We start from the raw sequence: 25,307 nt of genomic DNA, 5'->3' as shown, positions 1-25,307 counted from the left end.
AACTGATCTGATCTTTGCACTCAGGATCTAGAAACAGGGATCCAGATGCGTTTCCTGGGTTAGCTGGTGATCTTCCCCTTTATAGGGCAAATCTGATCTGCTAGCAAGTTTGGCTAAACAGAGAAGAGCAAATATCAAACAGACAGGCAGAGGTCTCTATTATTTTGGGACCTGAAAATTTTTTGTAAAAAAATCATCCTGGGGAACAAAACAGAGGTCATAAAACACACATTATTGGAAGGGGTAAAAAAAATAAAAAAGATGCAGCTGTTGAAGCAGTGATATCATTGTCTGAGTAACCGCAGGCTTACTTTCTTTGCGAACCTCGTGGAGAGCAGCATTCAGTTCTTCCATAAGGACAGGAGCCTCTTTGGCAATTTTCTCCCCTTTATCCAGCAAGTTCCAAGTAGCTTCTTCCACAGAAGCAAGAATTACACGAGCTCTTTTAGAACATCCTTTTCTCTTGCCAGAAGGATTCTGGGGGCAATTCATTAATGTGGTCACCTAAAACATAAAGGGAAGACCCACATCTTCATTTCTGCAGTTAAACATGTCACCCTGGGTCTGTATCAAATAAAGAAGTGCTGAGATACCAGCAGTGAGTAAGCTCCAACTTAAGGACCACGGCATGCAATGTCAGCATATAACAGTGACATATCCACATAGAATCAGGCAGGGGTGGGTTCTACTTACCTTTACTACTGGTTCGCAACGGGATCGCACATGCGCACTCGCTTCACTCGTGCACGCACCTTATTTCTGCGCATGCGCAGATCACCGATGATGACATCCGGGGCAGTGGGCGGAGCCTCCCGCCAGTTTTACTATCGGTTCTTGCGAACCGGTCCGAACTGGGGGCAACCCACCACTGCATAGAATGAACAGGGGGTTATTTCAGAAATCAACATATCTTGTGTTAAGCCATGCTTTGCTTAACCGTGTTCCTGGATATTTCAAAATAAATCTTAACAGAATAATAACAGAATTGGAAGGGACTTTAGAGATCTTCTTATCCAACACCCTGCTCAAGCAAGAGACTTTATTCCATTCCAGACAAGTGGCTGTCCAGTCTCTTCTTAAAAACCTCCAGTGATGAAGCACCCACAACTTCTAAAGGCAAGTGGTTAGTTCCAGTGGTTAGTTGTTCCCGCTGTTATTGTTACCACTGAAGTAAGGAAGTTTCTCCTTAGTTCTAAGCTGCTTCTCTCTTTGATTATTTTCCATTCATTGTTTCTTGTCCTGCTTTCTGGTGTTTTGGAAAATAGGTTGACCCCCTCTTCTTTCTGGCAGCCCCTCACATAGTGCAACACTACTATCATGTCATCTTTAATCCTTCTTTTCACTAGACTAGACATACCCAGTTCCTGCAATGGGTATGTATTCTTCATATATTTTAGCCTACAGCCCCCTAATCACCTCTATTGCTCTCTTTCCAGAGTCTCTATATCTTTTTTATAATATGGTGACCAAAATTGGATGCAATATTCTAAGTATGGTCTTACTAAAGCTTTGAATCGGAATAGAGCTGGAAGAGACCTTGGAGAACTTCTAGTCCAGCACCCTGCTCAAGCAAGAGATCCTATACTATTTCAGACAAGTGACTGTCCAGTCTCTTCTTAAAAGCCTCCAGTGATGGAGCGCTCGCAACGTCTGAAGGCAAAGCTGTTCCACTGGTTAATTGTCCTCACTGTTAAGAAGTTTCTCCTCAATTGTAGGTTGCTTCTCTCCTTGATTAGTTTCCATCCGTTGTTTTATAAAGTGCTTTATAAAGTGGTACTACTACTTCACGTGATCTTGATTCTGTCCCACTGTTAATGCAACCTAGGATTCTGTTGGCTTTTTTGGCTCTGCCACACACTGCTGGCTCATATTTTATTGTCCATTAGGACTCCAAGATCCCACTCACAGTTGCTGCTATTGAGCCAGGTTTCACCTAATCTGTGCCTGTACATTTGATTTTTCTTTCCTAAGTGTAAAATCTTACTTTTCTCTACACTGAATTTCATTTTGTTAGATAGGGCCCAGGGTTCAAGCCTATCAAGATCCATCTGGATCTTGAGCCTATCTTCTGGAGTGTTGGCTATTCCTCTCAGTTTAGTGTCACCTGCAAAATTTGATGAAATCCTCCTCTATTCTCTCATCTAAATCATTTATGAAGATGTTGATCCACATGGAATTCTAAGCCTTAAACCAGGGTTTCCCAAACATTTTACATCCTTTGCCCAGTGGTGGGTTTCGAATATTCGTACCACCGGTTTGCTTTCCGCGCATGCCTCTGGCCTTCCGCGCATGCGCTTTGCTCGCTCGTGCGCCTTCCGTGCATGTGCCCAGCCTCGAAAATGTGCTTAAATAGGACAAAATAGAGTGGCGGCGGTGGCAGCGGCGGCGGCGGCGGCGGTGGGTGGGCCCGCCCACGATCTCCGCTACCGGTTCGCCCGAACTGATACGAACCGGCTGAATACCACCTCTGCCTTTCCCCCAAATTACTTATCAGAAAGTCCTTTTTACCCAATGCAATAGAACACTTTTAGTCACTTTAGCTGTTCCTGTTGTAATTGGGTAAAGAGTACTTGTGATTACCCAAAGAAAAAATAATTTTACCTGATTTAGGTAATTTACACAGTGTGGGGAAGCACTGTCTCAAACCATGGTTTCCAAACTCCAAAAAGTCCAGCCAAATATTAAGGAGCCGCTTTATAGCTTTGTGTGATGTGTGAATGCAGCCAGGGTACAGGAACAGGGAATTGCCCATAAATTATTCCACTGAATTAATGATGCAAGAGGTGGTGGCACCTGTGATCTATTTAAAGTTTAATTTTGATTCCCAAGACAACTTTAAAGTTATTCACTGATTATTAAAACCTTTTCCTCTGCTATGCTAAGTGAAAGGGAAATACGGTTTTTCATTTTAAGAGTCTCTTTTAATGAAACTACATTTTTTTAATATCCGAGGTGTGAGAACTGTTGGAGAGAAGTGAAATATTATTTTAATAAAATAGCACATTCACAACTGTCCTGAAATACAGCACAGGGAGTTATGGACATTTTCCTCCATAACCCTCATTATATCTCACTTTTTAAAAACTCTGCTGCTTTGTTTCAATAATGTAATTGCTGTTTAAAATTATGGGAGTTATCAAACATCAACATGTAATTTATCATTGCATCGTTACAAGTTAGGATTCCCCTTTTACCTTGGAACCAGTGGTGGTATTCAGCCAGTTCGTACCGGTTCTAGCGAACCGGTAGCAGAGATCGCAGCTGGGCCCGCCCACCCACCCCAGCGTAAAGAAGGCCTATTTAGCCACGTTTTTGAGACCAGGCGCATGTGTGAAAGGCGCGAGAGAGAGCAAAGTGCATGCGCTGAAGGCCAGGCGCATGCACAGAAGGCGCACATGCAAAGCACGCATGGCATGCGCAGTGAACTGGTGGTAAGATTATGTGAAACCCACCACTGCTTGTAACATGTGAAATTATATAATGAAAATATGTCAAGAGGATAAACATCCATGCAAACTAGTTTTCTAATTCATCAGCATGTCTGAATAAAACAAAATTGAGGCTGAAAATAAATCAAGCTTTTTAAGTGTACGCTGAGAACTGCATGAGAAGATTGAAATGCTTTGGAAAGAAACGCATTTATAACAGCCAGAGGCATAATAAACATAGCAGTTCCTGCAAGGATTAAACTATATTTTAAAAATTATCCTATGGGAAAGGCATGCGGAATGCTCTATATTGGGAAGTTGCTGGCAAACAGATTAAAACAGCAGTTTTTGTAGTGGGTCAGGTGGTCTGCCTCTGCAGATATAATGACTTTTAAAATGGCCTCATCTAAAGAAGAAAGAAGCCAATTTCTTGGCAATATGGACGGAAGACAGAAGGTTTTAAACACAATAAAAGTAACTATCCAGGGTAAATCTATTAAATTTCAGTGACACATGAAATTATTCATGATTATTCATATTTTTGTGGGAAGTAATTTTAATAGAAATAATACAACATATAACAGGATTATATGACGACCTCCCACCGACCTGTGCGCTCCCACAGAGAGGGCCTCCTTGGGGTGCCATCAGCCAAACAATGTAGGCTGGTGACCCCCACGGGGAGGGCCTTCTCTGTGGGGGCACCTACCCTCTGGAATCAGCTGCCCCCAGAGATAAGGAGGAGCCAAGACCTCGGTGTCTTCCGCCGTGCCCTTAAAACTTTCTTTTTTCAGCAAGCTGGGCTGGCTTAACATATTTTTAATATTTTTTTTATTTTTAATTGGTTTGTTATCTTAAATTGGAGCCAAATTAATATATATCCTTTTAACTGTTTTTAATGTTTATATTGTATGTTTTTATCTGGCTGTACACCGCCCTGAGTCCCTCGGGAGAAGGTGCGGTATATAAATTCGAGATAAAATGAAAAAAATAAATAAAATAAATGAAAAATGTTCCATGTTTCATTTCGCATCCCACAACCCACTTTCCTCTTGACGTGGTCTACCTGAATTATGAGAGGTTCCAGCAACTTCTCCACGGTATGCGTCTGAATCTGTAGATTCTGAGGATCAATTTTAATGTTCAGGCAAGGATCTGCTGCTGCCATTTTACCTGTAAGCGAAAGATAGTTTATTTTATAGTAGTGCTAGACAACTCGTTGTTTCAGACATATTTCCTTACCAAATTCCTCATACGCTTTCAACAAAGACAGAGCTTCTAATGAACTTCACTGAAAAAGTTCTTAAAACTTCAGGGAAATATTTGAGAGATGTTATCTGCCTTGAATTGTACAGCACAGTCAAGCATCAGCAGTTGACCACGGGATATGCTTTATGACATTTTATATTAGGTCAGAAAATGCTTTATGATAATTTTAGGGGGATAAGTGCAAATGTTTTCATATTGCCAAATTTATTAGCATCCTCTGAAACTTGAAGAAGGCAAGAACCATAAAAAATTAACAATCGCTGATGTTTGTGGGCCATCAATGCATACGTCTCTGAACAGGAAGATGAAAGACCAATTCCATCCTCATTCAATGGGAACTTAAAAGAATAATAATAATTAGGACTGCTGTATTAATTCAAGCAATACAAAATAATAAATTTGAAGCCACTCTGTACAGATCAGGGTTTTTCAAGCTTGGTAACTTTAAGAGATGTGGACTCCCAGAATTCCCCTGCCAGCATTCCCCAGAATATAGATCACTATTTGTTCTAAGATTGTTCCCAGGTTGTTGATGTTGTTTTTCCTTAAATAGCTGTCAAAATATAACATTCGTGCAAAAGTAGAATCAAAACTGGGACTAAAGCATGTCTGATTTCTTCACTGCAGTTTTTAAAATCTGCAATAACGCATAAGGTAGCATGACTCAATTTCCACTACCCATACTTACCCAGTCTGCCTACTCAGGTCAAGGATCATTTCAATCGCAGTCTTTGCTTTGCAGAAGTTCCCCTCCCTTCTCTTTATTATATTATTGGAACAAATGCGAATTATTTTATACAGCAATTCAAGTCTCCACCCCCCTCCCTTTTCATGGTTAACTTTTCATGGTTAACCATGGTTTAGTATCAGTCAATGACTGCGAAGAACAAAGGTGCCTAAAATTTATTGAAAAGAGAAGGAAACCACAGACAATTCTTTAGAATAGAACTGACTGCTCACAGCTCCAACAATTCCTAGAAGCTGTTAACAGCGGTTGGGACTCCAGGGGCTTGTAAGCAGGGGTGAAATCCAGCAGGTTCTGACAGGTTCTGGAGAACCGGTAGCGGAAATTTTGAGTAGTTCAGAGAACCGGTAAATACCACCCCTGACTGGCCCCGCCCCCATCTATTCTCTGCCTCCTGAGTCCCAGCTGATTGGGAGGAAATGGAGATTTTGCAGTAACTTTCCCATGGAGTGGAGTGGGAATGGGGATTTTGCAATATTTTTCCCCTGCCATGCCTACCAAGCCACGTCCACCAAACCACACCCACAGAACCTGTAGTAAAAAAATTTGGATTTCACCACTGCTTGTAAGTCATCAGTATTTAGAAGGCACCAGATTGGAGAGAGTTTACATAGACTAAACGGCAAGAGGATTCATAATTAATGTGAATGATAAATTCACACGTCTCTAGCAATGATGTACTGTATGTGCAATGTTAGTTTTGGACATCAAAATATAAAACACTCTGCAAGACTTCAAATATGTTTTTTTCCTATGGCCAGTGTAAGTATGAGGTGGATGTGCACAAAAAGCCAAATCAGAATTGATTTGCTTCTTCCAAAAGAGTAAACATCTATTGGACGATGAGCTGGTAAGAGATTGGCCTCCTACAAGTTAGTTTCAGTACTTATTTAAATTACCAGAAACTCATGCAGCCCACTGGTGAAATTCAATTTTTTGAATTTACGAAGTTCTGTGGGCGTGGCTTGGTGGGCGTGGCAGGGGAAGGATATTGCAAAATCTCCATTCTCTCCCCACTCCAGGGGAAGGATACTGCAAAATCCCCACTCCCTCCCCACTCCTGTGGGAAGGATATTGCAAAATCTCCATTCCCACACCGCTCTGGGGCCAGCCAGAGGTGGTATTTGCCGGTTCTCCGAACTACTCAAAATTTCCACTACTAGTTCTCCAGAACCTGTCAGAACCTGCTGGATTTCAGCCTGATGCAACCTTTATGAAAACTCAACTAAGTTGCCAGCCTTCCAAGAGATAGAAGAAATAAAACCATTAACCTGCTCAATTTAACTATCATTTATTTACCATTATGGGAAGCACTGAATTGGCCTTGAAACATATAACCACTTTTTATAAAGACTTGTTCTGAAAGCCATTTGGTCCAATAATTTATGATCTGTTTCACACTTTGCATCTTGAAGTGTCCTAGCTGGCCAAGTTGATTACATTTCTCCATCCTCGGCTTCCTGTTAGGTTGATCCCAAAATTTTCCATCCGATGCTATCCAGATAAGCACTGTGTTTGTGTTGCTTCGAGCGGGTCTCTCCATAAAATTATTTTAACCAATCTCTTTACATTACTGCATTTACTAAATCCATATCTTGTCGTTCTGGATTCCAACATTTCTACAACTTTTGCATTTTAATAATTCATTACTAATGTCTTGTTAGTTGCCTTTAGCAGTTTTTGCAATTTCCATAGAATTCTTGTGCCTTTCACCATTGCATCTGTAATGAATGCACATACTCGTATAACACTGATGCTATTAGTTGGTGTGCACAGATATATATTATTCTGTCATTTATAAGGTTATATCTGAGTTTTATGGGGTTGTAGTTCTTCAGATCTGAAGCTGGAAATATGCTTTGAAGCAGGGATACGCCAGTACCTATGTCATTATCTATTGTAATCTCCTAAAAGAAGCTTTGTCTCTTCTTGGGATATCACAAAAGCCACATGATCTAAGGAAAGTACGCCTTGGAGCTGTGGTGGCACCAGCAGTGTACCCACGCTCCTTCCAAAGCACATTCTCACACCCTGCAACACTATTTACTAAATACTTCCTTCAGACTGCCTAGCTACAGTACAGTCCGAAAGAAAGACACAGTTTCTGTATAGAGCCATTGACAGGTATAATATGTGCTCCCATGTCCTTTTTCAGCTTCTCATCTGAAGGGTTGCCCATTACAAACTTAAAGATAACCCTCCTTAATATTATTTTTTTAATTGATTTGTTTATTCAATTTCTATAAATGCCCATCTCAGCCAAGTGACTCAGGATGGGTTACAATTCTAAAATTCTAAAATTGTTTAAACAATTTAAAATAATAACAGCAAAAAATAAATACATACAGCAGCCGAAATAGTTAAGCAACTCACAGCAAAGCCAAAAAAATAACCCAGGACCCTTAACATATTCTGAGCCCAATGCCCGGGTACACAGTCAAGTTTTTAAAATCTTACAAAAAGCCAACAGAGTTGGGGCCATTCTAATCTCCAATGCAGGGGTGAAATGCTCCCGGTTCGGACCGGATCACCCGATCCGGTAGCGATGGAGGCGGATGGTTCGGGGAACTGATAGCAAAAATCCCTGAACCCCTCCCCCCATGCCCAGCTGAGCTGCGCGATCATCAGAGGCTTTTTTTCTTTTAAATAGCTCTGACAATCCAAGCTCTGACGATCCCAGCTAAATTGCCTGATCAGCAATCAGGCAACTCAGCTTGGATCGTCAGAGCCATTTAAAAGAAAAAAATTTTTTTCTTTTAAATGCCTCTGACGATCCAAGCTCTGACGATCCAAGCTGAGTTGCCTGACGATCAGGCAACTCAGCTGAGATTGTCAGAGCCTTTTGAAAGCATTTTTTTACAACCTCTTCGCCGAAGAGGTTGTAGAAAAAATGGTTTTAAAAGTAAAAAAAAAAAAATTGGTCACGCCCACCCAGTCACATTAACCCTCCCCACCAAGCCACGCCCACAGAACCGGTAGTAACAAATTTTAGATTTCACCACTGCTCCAATGGGAAGATTTCCCACAGCTACTGCAGAAAAGGCCCATCTTCTATTTCCCATCCTCTGTTTCCTGTTAGATTGATCCCAATATTTTTCATCTGATGCTATCCAGATAAGCACTGTGTTTGTGTTGCTTCAAGTGGGCCTCTCCATAAAAAAATTATTTTAACCAAGCTCCTACATTACTACATTTACTAAATCCATACCTTGCTGTTCCGGATTCCAACATTTCTACAACTTTTTCCTTTTAATAATTCACCCTATTTCCCACCATTCAACACTTTTTGGTTGACAGATCTGCAGCTTGTCCAATCTGTTGGATCAAATTGGATGGGTAGGGACTGTTGGGAAAAGAAGATCGCTCAGGTAACATGTTTGCAGTCATGTAGGGTTTTAAAGGAACAACCAGCACCCAAATTGCACTCAGAAACCCTTAACCAATGCAACTCACATAGTAGTAGTGTTGCATGTGCATATATTTGACACCATTTATTACTTGTGCTGCAGGGGTGGGTTCTAAATTTTTTTACTACTGGTTCTGTGGGCATGGCTTATTTTGTGAGCATGGCTTGGTGGGGGGGGGGGTAATGTGACTGGGTGGGTGTGGCCAACTTTTTTTTTTTTTACTTTTAAAAGCATTTTTTCTACAACCTTAAGAGGTTGCAGAAAAAAATGCTTTTAAAAGCCTCTGGCGATCAGGCAACTCAGCTGGGATCGCCAACCTCTTCGGCCGAAGAGGTTGCAGAAAAAATGCTTTCAGAAGCCTCTGACGATCCCAGCTGAGTCGCACAATCATCAGAGGCTTTTTTTTTTTACTTTTAAAAGCATTTTTTCAGCCAAAGAGGTTGCAGAAAAAATGCTTTCAGAAGCCTCTGACGATCCCAGCTGAGCCGCACAATCATCAGAGGCTTTTTTTTTTTACTTTTAAAAGCATTTTTTCAGCCAAAGAGGTTGTAGAAAAAATGCTTTTAAAAGTTTTTTTTTAAAAAAAGCCTCTGATGAGGTGGGTGGGGTAAGCGAGCGGCGACCGGGCCGGGGACCGGTTCGGGGGCATGGCCAGCCAATGTTATTACCGGTTCTCCGAACTACTACAAATTTTTACTACCGGTTCTTGCGAACCGGTGTGAACCGGGAGCAACCCATCACTGTTGTGCTGCCACATTCTGCACTAGTTGATTTTTCCAGATGCTCTTCAGGAGCAACCCCACGTAGAGCAGATTGCAGTAATCGAAACATGGGGATACAAAGTCCCAGTTGACAATGAACAAAGCCTCCTAGTGCAAGTATGGGCACAACTGGCACACCACCCGAAGATATGCAAAGGCTTTTCTAACCATGGCTGCCACCTGCTCTTTGAGCTGGAGCCATGAGCCCAAGAGGGGCCACAGATTGTGCACCAGATCTGGCTCGGGCAGTGCCATCCCATCCAGAACAAGAGATGGAAGAACCTTGTCTCCAAAGTGTCCAAATACCCACAGCCACTCAGTCTTTCATGGGCTGAGTTGGAGCCCATTTCATCCCATCCAGACAGAACAACCTCCAGACTCTGGGACATCCATGGCATCACTCAAAGGCCTGAAGTATATAAATTGGGTGACAACAGCATATTGGTGACATCTCACCCCACCTCACCCAGTGGTCTTATGTAAATGTTAAATAGGAGAGAAGAAAGGACTGTGAATTTCAGTATTATGCTCTCCAAGGAGGAACTGAGTCACTTAAAACAAGGTCACTGGGTGACTATCAGTGGACGCCATAATTATATTTCGCCACCTTTACCACTACAAAGTAGACCCCAATAGCAGCTCTCGCTTATGTCCAACCATCTTCACTTTTGTTTTTCCACCAGTAATACTCTAAGATCCACCATCTTGACTTTTTGACCATATCTGATGGGCACCACTCGTCATTGGCGTACCATCTAACGCTTTAAAATGATTGATACATCTTTTTATATCAAATAAAGAAGTGAAGTTTTCATTATGACTTTGCATCAGATTTAATACAGGCTAATAAAACCCTAAGAGCCGCGGTGGCACAGTGGTTAGAATGCAGTACTGCAGGCTACTTCTGCTGACTGCTGGCTGACTGCAATTTGGCAGTCAGCCAAATCAGATCTCACCAGGCTCAAGGTTGACTCAACCTTCCAGCCTTCTGAGGTGGGTAAAATGAGGACCCAGATTGCTTGGGGCAATATGCTGACTTTATAAACCGCTTAGAGAGGGCTGTAAAAGCACTATGAAGCGGTATTTAAGTCTAAGTGCTATTGCTATTGCTAACGCCTTAATAAAAAGATCAACGTTAATCAACTTGATATCAGGCCCAAGGAGATGGATCTATCAGGCTACCCATGGAGTCTGAGATGATGGCTTTCATTTCACACCTTTCCATGTTTCCATATCCTACAGAAATGTGGTATGATTTGTCAGCCTGAACATAGTCCAGTTCTATATATTTACAAGCAATTACATATAGAATTGCAACTTTTGGCCAGCAATTTCACATTATTGTCAGCATTATCCCCTGCTTCTTACAAACAAGTTATTTAGAAAGGTCTCAGACTGAAGCAACACAAGTGGCACAAAACAAAGACATTTGCAAGTGCCCTATTTAGTTCTTTCGATTACAGAAACTTGTCCTAGCGCAGAAATACAAATATACATGAATCTAAGAACACATTTCTGTACTCAGTTTTTTTTTAAAAAAAGACAATTATTATTTGGGTTCATTGCTAATAAGTCTCTCAACAGAATTAGAACTATTTTTCACCTAGTTTAATACAAAACAGTGTACAAAACTACTTCGTTTTCCGCTCTGAATAATGAATAAGCCAATAAAAAAGAGCATTTCCTGAGTTAAAACTTTTTTAAAAAAAACAAAACCTTAAACAGGTGTATCTTTCACAAAGCTATTACAATGCCCGTTGCCTAAATACCAATTAAAACAACAAAAAGTAACTTGTTTCAACCACAAAATTCAATACATTGTAATTTGGGCTGCTTCGGGTTTTTGTTTTTTTTGTTGTTGTTGTTTATTCATTTATTTTGCTCAAAGATGCTAACTGCCGATTACTCACCTGTCTCAGGGCGCAAACCGATTCAATATTCAAATACCCAGCCAAGATAGTTCTTCCACGGCTTGGAAGTAGTGCAAACTTATTATAGCTGACTTCTTGGCTTATCATATATCTGCAGACAGAAAGCGGGAGCGAAGACTCCAGAGTATTTCAGGACATAGTGGCTGCTGGAGAGGGGGGGAGGTTTGAGGGGGAGGATGGGCAATCCTTAAAGTTACACAAGCTAATATAAACTTAGGCAGGAATAACTCTGCAGTAATCATGCAAAACTTTCTTCTTGTTTACATGGAAGAGAGGAAACCTATCGAGATGAAAGAGGCTTTGCCAGGCCAGAAAAAGATCTCTGTTTTCTCCTTTCTTCCCTCCTACAATATGGCACTGGGCCAGTCTCGGAAGGACAGTGCATGGACTCATAGAGTTTCCACCCACTGCCTTGGGAATAAAATGTTCACCCATCCCACTGCAGGCTCATAAGGGATATTTTGTTGTTCTCCCCAATTATAAACAAAAGCATGAATGTATCAAACAATATCCAATTGCAAGAGAGAGAGAGAGAGAGAGAGAGAGAGAGAGAGAGAGAGAGAGAGAGAGAGAGAGAGAGAGAGAGAGAGAGAGAGTTATTGAAGAAGTTTTTCATTACCCCACTCTGTGAGATGCCTAGAACATTTCCACTCCCTTGTTGGTAGAAGGCCTGCAGAAATATAGTCATTGTCACTGGAATAGCCATAGACCCATGATGGCAAAACTATGGCACGCGAATGGCATTCCTAAGAGGTCTGTAAGAGGCATACATAAGCGCGCCAGCGTGCCTACCATCCCTGTCCTAATGTTTTCTTTTATTCGTATCCTTTTCATGTATTCATAATTATGTTTACACTTGCATCTGTCATAAAAGACATGCTTGATAAAATAAAATAAAATAAAATAAAATAAAATAAGATAAGATAAGATAAGATAAGATAAGATAAGATAAGATAAGATAAGATGCAAAGCCTGGTGGCGCAGCAGACTAATAGCCTGTTATTAACATTCAGCTGCCTGCAATTACTGCAAGTTCGAATCTCCCCAGGCTCAAGGTTGACTCAGCCTTCCATCCTTTCTAAGGTAGGTAAATTGAGGACCCAGTTGTAGGGGCAATAAGCTGACTTTGTATAAATATACAAAAGAATGAAGGCTATTGCTTAGCGCATTGTAAGCCGCCCTGAGTCTCCGGAGAAGGGCAGCATATAAAAATAAAATAAAATAAAATAAAAATAAAAATAAAATAAAAGACATGCTTGATAAAATAAAATAAAATAAAATAAAAAAATAAAATAAAATAAAATAAAATAAAATAAAATAAAATAATAAAATAAAATAAATAAAATAAAATAATAAAATAAATAAAATAAATAAAATAAAAAAATAAAATAAAATAAAATAAAATAAAATAAAATAAAATAAAATAATGGCACACACACATATGGTATATGGCCCGCGAGCCGTCATCCCAGTTCAGCTCTGCCGAGCATGCACGCATGCCTCCCTCCGGCCACCTGATCATTGGGTCTCTACCGTGCATGCACGGGGGGCATGGTGCATGCAAGGGGTGCACCCATGCATGGGGGTGGGGCGCATCGGGGGGGTACACACATTGCATTTTGGGGGTTCGGGCACACACGCATTTGCATGCACACGCTCCGCTTTTGCCACTCGGTCCGGAAAAGGTTAGCCAACACTGCCATAGACAGAGGGAAAAAAGGGCTTGGGGGTGGGGTTGTTGACCTCCTGCCCCTAGAATTCTTCTCACATGTGCATTAAATCTATTTTATTACACCTCTGAATTAATCCGTGGAATGGCTTGCCTCCTGAAGCTGTGGGAGCTCCATCATTGGAGGTTCTTAAGAAAAGGTTGGACAGCAATTTGTCCGGAATGGTATATCTCCTGCTTGAGCAGAGGGTTGGACGAGAAGACCTTTAAGGTCTCTCCCAACTCTGTTATTCTATTCTATTCCTCAGGGTAGAGATGGAAAACGACTTCAGCTCTAAGCAAGACAAAGGGACACCAGGGCATTCCTGGCAGGTAAGTGAGGTATTATTGTTGTTAGCAGGGCCAGATTTTCCTATAGGCTAACTAGGCTTCAGCCTAGGGCCTCAAGATCAAGAGGGGGCCTCAAGATCAAGAGGGGCCTACATTCAAATTGTTAGCAAAATTAAAATTACACTTTCACTATAGGTGAAAGGGCCTCATAAGTGGAATAGCCTAGGGCCTCTTTTCATCTAAATCCGGCCCTGGTTGTTAGCGTTTACTCAGCTAAGCTGGCAGTACCCAGCCAACAATGGCTGGTCTCCAATGCTAAACCTGGTCAGATTTGGTTAGCACTTGAACAGGACACCACCCAGAAATCCCAAGGCTGAAGGCTACTCTGTAAAGTTAAAAAGAAAAGAAAATCTGGAAGACAGTAATTACAAACCACTTCCACTGTCTCACACACACACACACACACACACACACCCAAAAAAAAATCCTAGCTCAAGAAAAACTATATTTACTCATGTATTCCTATATATCAATTAATTTCAATACATCTCTGGAAATAATATTTGTTATTCTCTTTACCTGCTACTGAGATATTCTATAAGCCATACAAGTAATCCTCAGTTAATGACAGCAATGGGGATTGGAATTGCTGTTGCTAAGTGACAGTCATAAAGTATGATGCCAGGTAACTGCACCATTTGGTAAGAGCAATTCTGCCATTTCTGGTTGCTGTCCTTAAGTGAAATCTGTGTTGTCATTAAGCGAGGGCCTCACACAGTCACCAACCTCCCCATTGACTTGCTTGAGGGAAGCTTGCATGGAAAGTTGCAAATGGGGATTGCACGACTGCGAAGAGGTTGCAATGGCCACAACTTTGAGGACTGTTTATAAATACCACTTGTTCAATATTGTTGCAGGTTTAAACAGTCACTGAATGTGTGGTTCTTAACCGCATAAATGACCCTGTATTTTTAATCTAATACTCCATCATATGTGTACAAATAGTCCTGTACTTATAACTGGTTTAATTTATTTCTGGTTTTCAGTAAAAAAAAAAAAAAGCCCATTGCAGACAATGGATTTGCTTAATGATTGCTGTATTCACTTAACATCCACAACATTTGCTTAACGCAATGACCACCGCCAAATAGATCACAAATTGGGCCAGTCATGCTAAACACCTGGCACAACCTTTGACCATAATTGTGGGCTCAATTGCATTTATAAGTCAAGGACTACCTATAGAGCTGTTTAGATTGCAGAAGCCTGGTTCAGTCTTAGAATGTTTACTGAACTAGATCTTCAATGGTTAGTATAAGCATCACCATTCTACTGAACCTGAAATCCAATTATTTTAAAGCAACTGCGGATTTGTTCAATTAGAGCTACAGGCTCAGTGTAAACTTGATCTCTGACCTTTTAAGAAAAGTTTCTTAAAATATTTATTTATTTTATTTATTTATTTTATTCAATTTGTATACCGCCCTTCTCCTAGTGGACTCAGGGCGGTGCACAGCCAGAACTAAAACACATGCCAATATAAAATTTAAAATTATTAAAAGAATTACATACTTTGGCCCATTTTAAAACAATTCAAATTAAAACCCATTGACAAATTAAAAGCTAAAAAACTAAAAAACTAAAAAAGACTAAAAAAGGGGGGGGGAGTTTTCACGCCAGCCCTGCTTGATGGAAAAGAAAAGTTTTTAGGGCACGGTGAAAAACCCGGAGATCCGATATCCGTCGTATCTCCGGGGGCAAATCGTTCCAGAGGGCAAGAGCTGCCACAGAGAAGGCCCTCCCCCTGGGGGTCGCCAGCCGACATTGCCTGGCTGACGGCACCCTGAGGAGTCCCTCTCTGTGGGAGCGTACTGGTCGGTGGGAGGCTATCGGCGGCAGAAGGCGGTCCTGCAAATACCCAGGTCCTATGCCATGGAGCACTTTAAAGGTGGTAACCAACACCTTGAAGCGCACCCGGAAGATCACTGGAAGCCAATGCAGCTCACACAGGAGAGGTGTCACATGGGAGCGCCCCCTCACTCCCATAATCCCCCACGCGGCCACATTCTGCACCAGTTGGAGCCTCCGGGTGCTCCTCAAAGGGAGCCCCATATAGAGGCTCCCCTTGAGGAGAGCCCCATATGCTCTTTCTTTTGACGTCCCCCTACAAGGTTCATCAAAAAGTACTCCATTAACATTTTTTTTTTAAAGTTCTTTGAATCTTAGCTTTTTTTCCTGTGCCTTTAAAGCATACGCATCCATAATCCATTTTCAGCAACATGAACACACTGAATTATGGGTTTTGCCTGGAGGGTAAGAAAATATAACTGGACTTTCCTTGTTTTGCTTGAAGATGTTTCACTTCTCATCAAGCAAAATGTCTTCAAGGAAAACAAGGAAAGTCCAGTTGCCTTTTGAAAAAGCACCTTTGGGACAACCATGATCTGGATGACTGAGACTCACCGTAGACAAGTAGGAAAATAAAATCTGTAGAAAATGCAGTGTGACTTTATTCCTTCTTTTCTAAAACCGGCTTCTGAGGAAAATTGTCCTCCGTTTTACCAGCTGCACCGATTTGAAAACTACTGTCGTGCTGTCCCTTAATCTCCTTAATTTAGGAAAGATATTCCACTTCCATCCATTCTCTTTTCTTCATTTGCTCTATGTTTTTAACATTTGAGTCATTTCACTTCCTTATAAATTGTTAACATATTTAGCCGGATGTTCCAAAAAAATGGAATATATGCAACAACTGAAGTATAAGGGCATTTATCATGTACCAATACCCCAAATAACACATTCTTCTATTTATTGTAGGAAGTTAGCACCCACCCCTTTCCTAGAGGAATGAAATATTTTTTAGGAAATATTAAAAAAGGCAGAATATTATATTTCCCTGGATGAGAAATGGATAAGCATGTTTTGAAGCAGCTCCCATCTTCCTGCCCCCACTCTTTGTCAATGGGCCATTAAGGCCTGGGCCAGTCTATTCTACATAACAAAGATCTACCTCCTTCAGGCAGAGCCATAGTAGGAATTGCCAAAGATCCAACAAAGATAGGATTAGCCCTCTACACAATAGCAGCAGAATTCACCACATGTGACCTGGGAAGCACATGTGACCATCAGCCAGCAAGGCTAGCTAAGACCCCCACCCCCTGGGAGTCTGACAACCAATCAGGATACTCTTTCGGGGCCCCAAGAAATGCAAAGCCAGAAAGAGCATAAAAACCCATGGACTCACTGTATTCCTCCCTTTTCTGTTCAGAAATTCAAGCCATGTGATGCTGTCCACCATTAAACCATCTTTCCAAACAGTCTCCATGTTTCCAGTGTCTGTTTCCCCACTTGGAGCAGAACCCAGAAGGATGTTTCTTCCAACAATATCTTGGCCAAAAAAGTGAAACACAAAACATTAATCAAGAAATATGATGCGGTAAAAAAGGATGGCTCAGTTTTAATCACATAAAAACAGTTCTCAAACAGAAGACCTCCAAGGTCCCTTCCAACTCTATTATTGTATGTTCTATGTTCATTGGTAACTTCGAGTGGTCACTAAATGAACTGTCATAAGTCGAGTATTTATTATATAGATAGTGACCTGGTCATGAACCACCCAAAAGCAAAATTTATGTTCTTGTCAAGACATAAATATGGATGGCAATTTAATGGAAATGTTATTGAACAGATTAGGGCCTTCAAATCAGTGGTGGGTTGCTCCTGGTTCTCTCCGGTTCTTGCAAACCAGTAGTAAAAGTAGCGGGAGGTTCCACCCACTCGCCCTGATGTCATATTTTGCAATCTGTGCATGCTCAGAAGCTTCTGCACATGCACAGAAGAGTGCACACTCCCGTTGCGAACCATTATTAAAGGTAAGTAGAACCCACCCCTGCTTCAAATATCAGATCTATTTCCTATGCTACAGTAACATTGGTTAATTATTGGCGGTGTTCACCCTTAATTACCACATAGATCAGGGGTATCAAACTCGCATCGTCACGGTGTCGTCACATGATATACCGGGACCTTTTCCCCCTTCGCCAAACTGGGCGTGGGCGTGGCCAGTGCGTGACACATCTGACCTGCGGGCTGCAAGTTTGACAGCTTTGACATAAATAGACCTTTTCTTTTGATAAGGTGACCAATTTTTAGTTTATTTCAATCTACCCAATAAGGAAAGAACAGTGGTACCTTTAAAATCCAGGCTGTAGTAGGACTCTGTGTACATTTATCAGAGAAGGGGGCAGTGGTGGGATTCAGCCAACTCGCATCACTTCGGGAGAACCGGTTGTTAACTTTCTGGGCAGTTTGGCAAACTGGTTGTTGGAAGAAATCATTAGGACAGAGAACCGGGTGTTAAATTACTTGAATCTCATCACTGGGCGTGGAGGTGGTGGTGTGTCCCGTGTCATGTCACACACACCCCCGTGGCAGTTTTTGCTCCCAGGGGGGTGCAGGAGGCCGAGTGCTGCCTGTCACATCCCCTGGCCACGCCCACCATGGCCACACCCACCCAGCCAGTCATTAGGGCAGAGAACCAGTTGTTAAATTATTTGAAAGCCACCACTGGAAGGGGGCTATCCTGTTTGGTTGCACAGATGTGGATGCCATCAAGAGTCAAAGTTCATGAGAATGTGACTACTTGCGATGGTCTCATTGGCTGTTGGTAGCATTCCAATTCAACGTCTCTTCCTGTTGTAACTGCCACTTTGAACAGTTACTGGCCAATGTGTAAAGAATATCTTTCTGGACTTTGGAGCTAGGCCAAAGCAATGCTGGGACAGTTGGAACAGGATTAGCTTGGGATCGAGGAACATGAACAGGACTGAAGCCAAAATGCAGGTTAGAACTGTACAAGTCACGTTAAAGTGTACTATTTTCACTCCATTAAGCCAAAATGTTTTTGCAACGCAGACTAACCCTCAATGGTTTTTATTACTCATACATGTGGAATTAATTTCTGTACTGTGAAGACGTTAAATGCCCTCCATCACTTTCTGCCTCTGTTTTACAGGGCCTATTTTTCCTTTCCAACCAAGATTGTTTAACATATTTAACATTTCTTCATTTCCAGCCTCTAGCTAAATTTATTTCAATATCTGGCCTCCCCTTTTCAAAATGCCAAGAGTTTGACAAGAAAAGGATTGCAAGAATTGGGAGGATTGTGGCTTAAAAGGAACACCGACCTAAATATCCCAACCTTTATCTGACAGTGTGAGCATATCTTTGTAAGAATGTTATTGATATGAAGATGAAATTAAGAAAAACACTTTATATGCTAAATTTATACCTGACAACTAGCTGTTAAAAACACTGAAACCTTCCAGCCAAAAAGTGTGTGTGTGTGCAACTTGTGAGGCATGGAACTGAAGGAACTGTCTTGTTCCCTGAATGTGAGTGAGAAAACACTTTTACCCTTAAATGTTTTATCTGCCCAAAAATATGAATCGCCACATAATTCAGGCAAAGCAAAAAACATTTATTAAGGGGAGGTCAAATCTTTATACAGGGTACATAAACAAAAGAATACATACATTTGATATATGTGATGCATCCAAAGGTAACAAATCAAATGATACACAATATCAATTAGATGTGAGAATTAAACAATAGAAAATATTGATCCTATATATAACATTCCACAAGTGGCAAATTTATGTGTGGTGTCACCTTTCCCAGTCAAGTCTGCATTTTTCTTAATATATTTGCAAGTGTGTTCAAGGACTTCCAGATTATATTCTCTATTGTTTAGTTACTGTTTTTGCACATAAAAAAAAAACAAAAGAAAAAGAAATGGTTTAGAACTAAAAGGAAAACATGATCTCCCGACCTTCAGAAGGAGACATGGATAACATGCTAAAATATTAGTATCATCTTTATTTAAAAGCTAATAACGAAGCCTAAAATTCCAGGTAACAGTAACAATGTTTTTTTTTTCACTTTAAAGTAGATTGCTCTTTTTTAAAAAGAGGTCTCTGAATCTCTAACAGTCACATGCCACTCAGGTGTATATAAGTGAGAATGATTATTTCCAGGTCAAAACATTTCAGTTCTTAATTCCTACAGGTCATATTGCTATAAAGCCACGTAAGTGTGCAAACACACCCTTTCTTGCTTTCTAGTTTAAACACTTGCTTTTTTTAAGGATTAACCAAGGATCACTGGCTATTTTTTCCCCTTTACTGCAGACCATAATTAGACAGACATTGGAGGGATTCTTTGGCTGTGTATTTCAGCTCCTTGAATTTTAAAGATAATACTAAATGTGTGTATTATTTTCTCAACACTCATGGTTGTTAAGATATGTAGGTTTGCATTAGCAGAAATTGAGTCACTTTTCTATAGAAAAAAATGTAGGAAATGATGTTTAAAATGTGAATATAAATGAAAATGTTTTGGTACCGGTATATAATTTGAGATTGGTTTTTCATGTAAACGTTTTGAGATGTAGGATAGCCAATTTTTTTTAAATCCATACATTTCTCCCTCACCAGTAAAAATTCAGTAATAGAACATAAATATTTGTTGCCCTTTCACAATAATCAAATTCTATCACTTTGCTATACTTTTAACCAAATAAGGATGGTTTTCATATGCTGAGCAATTTCTAACTGCTAGGAAGTGTAATTTGGCAACCTTAGAGGACAAACAGGTTCTGCATTTTAGAGATGAATTTTGGAGAAGGCAACATCTAGTGACTCTCTGGACTGTAGGCCTACAATAGTCTGATTCATAAACTAACTAAATATATTTTAGCCTAGCAAATTATGCAAGCTAGCCCATGTAACTAATTGGTCTCAGTAAGTTGTACAAACTCAACATTTGTGAGACAGATATACTTACAGGTAATAAATGGGAAAGAGAAATTAATCCTAATCATCAAAATAAAACAACTGGATCTGATTAATGATTCTTAATGGTATTACTATCTGATAGAGCAGCCATTAGGGCAGAGGTCTTCAAACTTGGCAGCTTTAAGACTTGTGGACTTCAACTCCCAGAATTCTCCAGCCAGCTGGCTGGCATTAAGGAATGAAGAACAGAAGCAATTGCTCCTATTATAGAACTCCACAAAAAAAAGTATTTGGTTTTTCTGAATAGACAGGGATAGTTTATATGATTCCTACCACCACTTTAAGTCCCCCCCTCCTTTGAGAGAATTAATGGTTTGGTCCATATTACTACAAAGATATGTTAATTGATCTGAAATTAATTTAATTTGTAGAAATTAATTTCTCTCCTATTTTTCCTTTGCTACTATTCTGATTTTCCTGCTTTACCCTTCAAGAGGTTTTCTTTCTGCTTTCCCTTGAAAATGCTACATCTTTGAGATGAAAGTGCCCTCTACTGCCTGAAGCTCCTTGTTCAGGTAGGCCAATGATGAATTACCTATAATTAAAACATTGCCATATTTTTGTTTCTTCCAGTTGTGTTTATAAAAATATAGTGCATGATTTTAATTTAATTTAATTAGTTCAATTTATATGCCGCCTTTCTCCGGAGACTCAGGGCGGCTATGGTGATTTTCATAAAACGAAGTTATGACACCATCCATGGCGTATGCTAGTCAGAAGGTGGTTATTTGTTGCTTAGTATTTAGGAGGTTGTGATTGTAAACTGTGGTTTCACATGATGTAAACCCAGCCAACTGGGGTTTATTCACTAAACCATGGAGCATGTGTTATTGGGATGCAGTTAATTAACATCTCAATAGTCTTCAGGTTTCTTGGTACTTCCTAATCTAAGTCTATTATGGAGCCACACTTCAAAGTTCCTTTAGTGAAGAATAGTAGCTCTGAGACCAGTAATGAAATGTATTGTGACTTCCTCTGGCTATAATTCTAATGCTTAGCTAATATGCAAGTATGCAGGAGGTTGAATGTTTGTACAACTTGAACAGGCCCCCTTTCTGTATGCAATCAACCATGTGTGTGGGAACTAACCTGAGTGAGGCTAATATCTTCCATACGATGAAACCCAATTTTCCTCCTCTGTGTGTTCACAGGAACTTGAGAGTCATCTCAAGAGGTTGAAATCCACTCATGCCACATATAATGTAATCAGCTGAAATAAGTGTATGCAACAGACATATAGTAGTACCTCAGCACTCATTGTTCATTGGTTCTGGGAGGCGCAATGAGTACCCAAAATGATGAGTACCAAATAGTTTTTTCCCATCAGGAATAATATAGTGAGTCACAAGGCAGCCAACACCAACAAGTTCTAGCTTGTGCGTTGAGTACCAAACAAACAATGAGTACCGGACAAAATTTCACATCAAAATGCATTGAACATCAAATTTGATGAGGTTCAAAGTAGTTGAATACTAAAGTACCATTGTATATCAATTCCATTATAACAATTCCATAATTATGAAAAGCTTAAGGGACATTTCAAATCCAGGATCCCTCAGGCAGTCGCTTTCATGACAAACTATTTTGTGTTAAATTTATACTTACTGACAATATTTTTCTTTGTCAGTAAATATAAATTTAACACTGGAATACCCCCAATCAGCTGTTCCCAGAATTGAATTTTAGCAACAGGTTCCTTGGTTGTGAGCTCTGAGTCTTGCTTTTTTTTTGCTTTTTTTCTGCCTCTGAAAGCCGCCAAAACAGAGCTTCAGGGAAAAAAAGCCTCTGAAGCTCTGTTTGGGGGCTTCTTTTCTGAAGCTCTGTTCCTGATGCTTTTTTCAGCCTCTGAAACCTCAGTTTGAGAAGCTGGGCAGGGCTACATTCGGAGTATAAGACGCACCCAGATTTTCACCCTCTTTTTTGGAGGAAAAAGGTGCGTCTTCTGAAAAGAGAGCTGAGAAAGTTTCATAATCGTTCATATTGCTGGAGAAAACTAGAGAAGTCTGGAAAGAAAGTTGCAGTAGGGCTTGTGTACTCTTAGTGCCTCTCTCGCCAATAATCTCGGCCCAAACAAGTGGAACTCACAAAATCAGTAATAATATATCCCAGTGTTTCCTGTCTTTCATCGGTGAAATGGCAGTAAAGCTTTCCTTGGAGATCAAGAAAGTCAAGATGGCAGCAATAACTCTATGATCGAAGCTCTATCTCTTTGTAACATGTATAGCAACTGCCATCTTTACTTTTTTGAGTGGCTCTGTCAGGCTGGATCAGGTCTTTGTGTGGGAGAACAGCAAATCTTTTTATCATGTCACTTCCTGAGCCAAAATACCCTATATTTTCAATTAATGAAAAGCTTGAGAGCAACCCTGCTTTCATCAGAAGGAATATTAAGAGGGTAAATTTCTACTTGAAAAAGGAAATTCTCTCCAGTGAGTGAATGCTCTAGTCCAGGAGTGTCAAACTTGCGGCCTGCAGGTCAGGTGTGTCACATGCAGGCCACGCCCACCCCAGCTCCGCGAATGAGAAAAACATCACGAAACGGCATGTGACAGCACGGTGATACGGCGAGTTTGACACCAGTGCTCTGGTCCAATCTCATCTTCCTGTTGTATAGGGATCAGATTACCTGGCATTTCTTATTATTATGAAACTTGTTTGCATTCTGGTTTGATGCTTAGTTGCAGAAGAAAGATGCACAAGAACTATTCTCATTTATACCTGAGGCACGCCCTGAAGTATAGTTGTAACAAGTATTCCAATCAGATTCCTATTGAGATGTATATGAATTCATGGTGACAGCAGACTAATAACTAGATTGTCCCTAACAATAATACAATTTATGTGAAATATACCACTTTAGGAAGTCCAATGTTGTTCATTTAAAATAGTTATTTTAAAATAACAATAAGAAAAATATCAGTATAAACTACACTGCTCAAAAAAATAAAGGGAACACAAGCAGAAGACATCCGAGATCTGAATGAATGAAATAGCCTTTTTAAATACTTCGTTCGTTACATACAGTAGTTTTGTGTTCCCTTTAGTTGTATGAGCAGTGTATAAACTACTGTATGTAAAGAACAAAGTATTTAATAAGGCTATTTCATTCATTCAGATCTCGGATGTCTTCTGCTTGTGTTCCCTTTATTTTTTTGAGCAGTATATTTCTTCTCCTTTCAAATGTGCATTCTTATACATTTGAAAAATGGAGTGATCCTTATGCAGTTGAGGAGAAATTCAAAACATTGGTCCTATGTTTGATCTTATTGGTCCGATTGCTAAAAGCACATCTGGGTTGCAGGTTTATATGTAAGACAGATTTCTGTTTATCTTTGTACACATGGGAAGTGATCTTGCAATAGTGCAGTTGTACGCTTAATAACACAGGTGTAAAGAAGGGATGCGGTGGTTCAGTGGTTAAGACACTGAGCATGTCGATCGAAAGGTTGGCAGTTCAGCGGTTCAAATCCCTAGTGCCGCATAACGAGGTGAGCTCCCGTTACTTGTCCCAGCTTCTGCCAACCTAGCAGTTCGAAAGCACGTAAAAAATGCAAGTAGAAAAATAGGGACCACCTTTGGTGGGAAGGTAACAGGGTTCCGTGCACCTTTGGCGTTTAGTCATGCCGACCACATGACCACGGAGACGTCTTTGGACAGCACTGGCTCTTTGGCTTTGAAACGGAGATGAGCACCCTAGAATCGGGAACGACTAGCACATATGTGCGAGAGGAACCTTTACCTTTACCTAAATCCTGCTGAACATTCCTTAGTAGAATTGTGTCACATTACAAGTCACACCAAATGAATGGTGTGACTTGGAATGATTTCTAGTTGAACTGCACAAAATCAAACATCCTAGCTAGATATTCACAGCCAAGAGAAACTACAGGCAGAAAAAAGATAATCTTGAGGGGGAAAGTATAGAAAGTAACATGTCCATTCTGCTTAATATAATTTTAAATATACAGCTTTTGAGTAGAACTCCACCTATTCGGTGATATCATAATACCACCAGATAGCCTCCTATAGCTCTTCGAAATTTGTGACCTCTGACTGCCAAAATTGTCTATCTATTATAGTTAATTTATTTTATTGCACTTTCCTAGTATAAATAGAATGTGGATAAAGGGTCTCCTCCCTCCCTCTTCTACAGGGCCCAGCCCAATTTTTTTTTCCAAATTAAAATATTTACAAATCCCTCGCATCCTGGACATAAATTGTTTCAACTCCTACCCTCAGAACGATGCTATAAAGCACTGCACACCAAGACGACACAAGAACAGTTTTTTCCCAAATGCCATCACTCTGCTAAACAAATAATTCCCTCAAACAGTCAAACTATTCACTAAGGCTGTATTACTATTACTATTAGTCTTCTCATCATTCCTATCACCCATCTCCTCCACTTATGACTGCATGAGTGTAACTTTGTTGCTTACAATTTATATTAATATTGTTTCCTGATTGCTTATTTGTACCCTATGGCTATCATTAAGTGTTGTATCTTATAATTCTTGTCTTTTTATGTACACTGAGAGCATATGCACCAAAGACAAATTCCTTGGGTGTCCAATCACACTTGGCCAATAAAGAATTCTATTCTATTCTATTCTATTCTAAAAAAGAATGAGAAATCCCCAAGCACAATTTTACAACATGCCATGGTTTTTGAGTCTCAAGTACAAATATATATGCTTTTCCACACTGTTCGTTAACAATTGTACCAGTAAGAATTACTTCAATAGTTGAGAAAAAATTATCCTGTTGCTCTGATTATTTTTTTTTAAGTACTTTCCTCTATAAATACTGGTAGTGCTTTTACATAAATGCAAGGAATGTGTTTCTAAGCTTCAATTTATAAATGCTATTAACTTTCTCTGGGTTATCCTTGTAAATTTCAGGAAGGCACAGTG

General features: G+C 40.2%; 1 protein-coding gene across 2 annotated transcripts in view; it reads right to left on the bottom strand.

Moving 5' to 3' along the window:
* The window catches only part of CTNNA3 (catenin alpha 3), a 954,378-nt gene extending 942,770 nt beyond the window's left edge, over window positions 1–11,608 (bottom strand). For both annotated transcript variants that reach the window (XM_070945838.1, XM_070945840.1), the window contains exons 1-3: window positions 11,521–11,608; window positions 4,495–4,601; window positions 312–504 (exon numbers count right to left, since the gene is read on the bottom strand). In XM_070945838.1, the coding sequence (XP_070801939.1) occupies window positions 312–504; window positions 4,495–4,596 (295 nt within the window). In that variant the 5' untranslated portion in view covers window positions 4,597–4,601; window positions 11,521–11,608. The remainder of the gene's footprint in view (window positions 1–311; window positions 505–4,494; window positions 4,602–11,520) is intronic.
* Window positions 11,609–25,307: the final 13,699 nt, after the last annotated feature.

Source organism: Pituophis catenifer, unplaced genomic scaffold, assembly GCF_029215685.1.
Source record: "Pituophis catenifer annectens isolate HBS135680 unplaced genomic scaffold, rPitCat1.0.hap2 SCAF_6, whole genome shotgun sequence".
In the NCBI taxonomy this organism is placed as follows: Eukaryota; Metazoa; Chordata; class Lepidosauria; order Squamata; family Colubridae; genus Pituophis; species Pituophis catenifer.
Note: the sequence above shows the minus strand (reverse complement) of the source record. Positions and strands in the feature narration are given on the sequence as shown.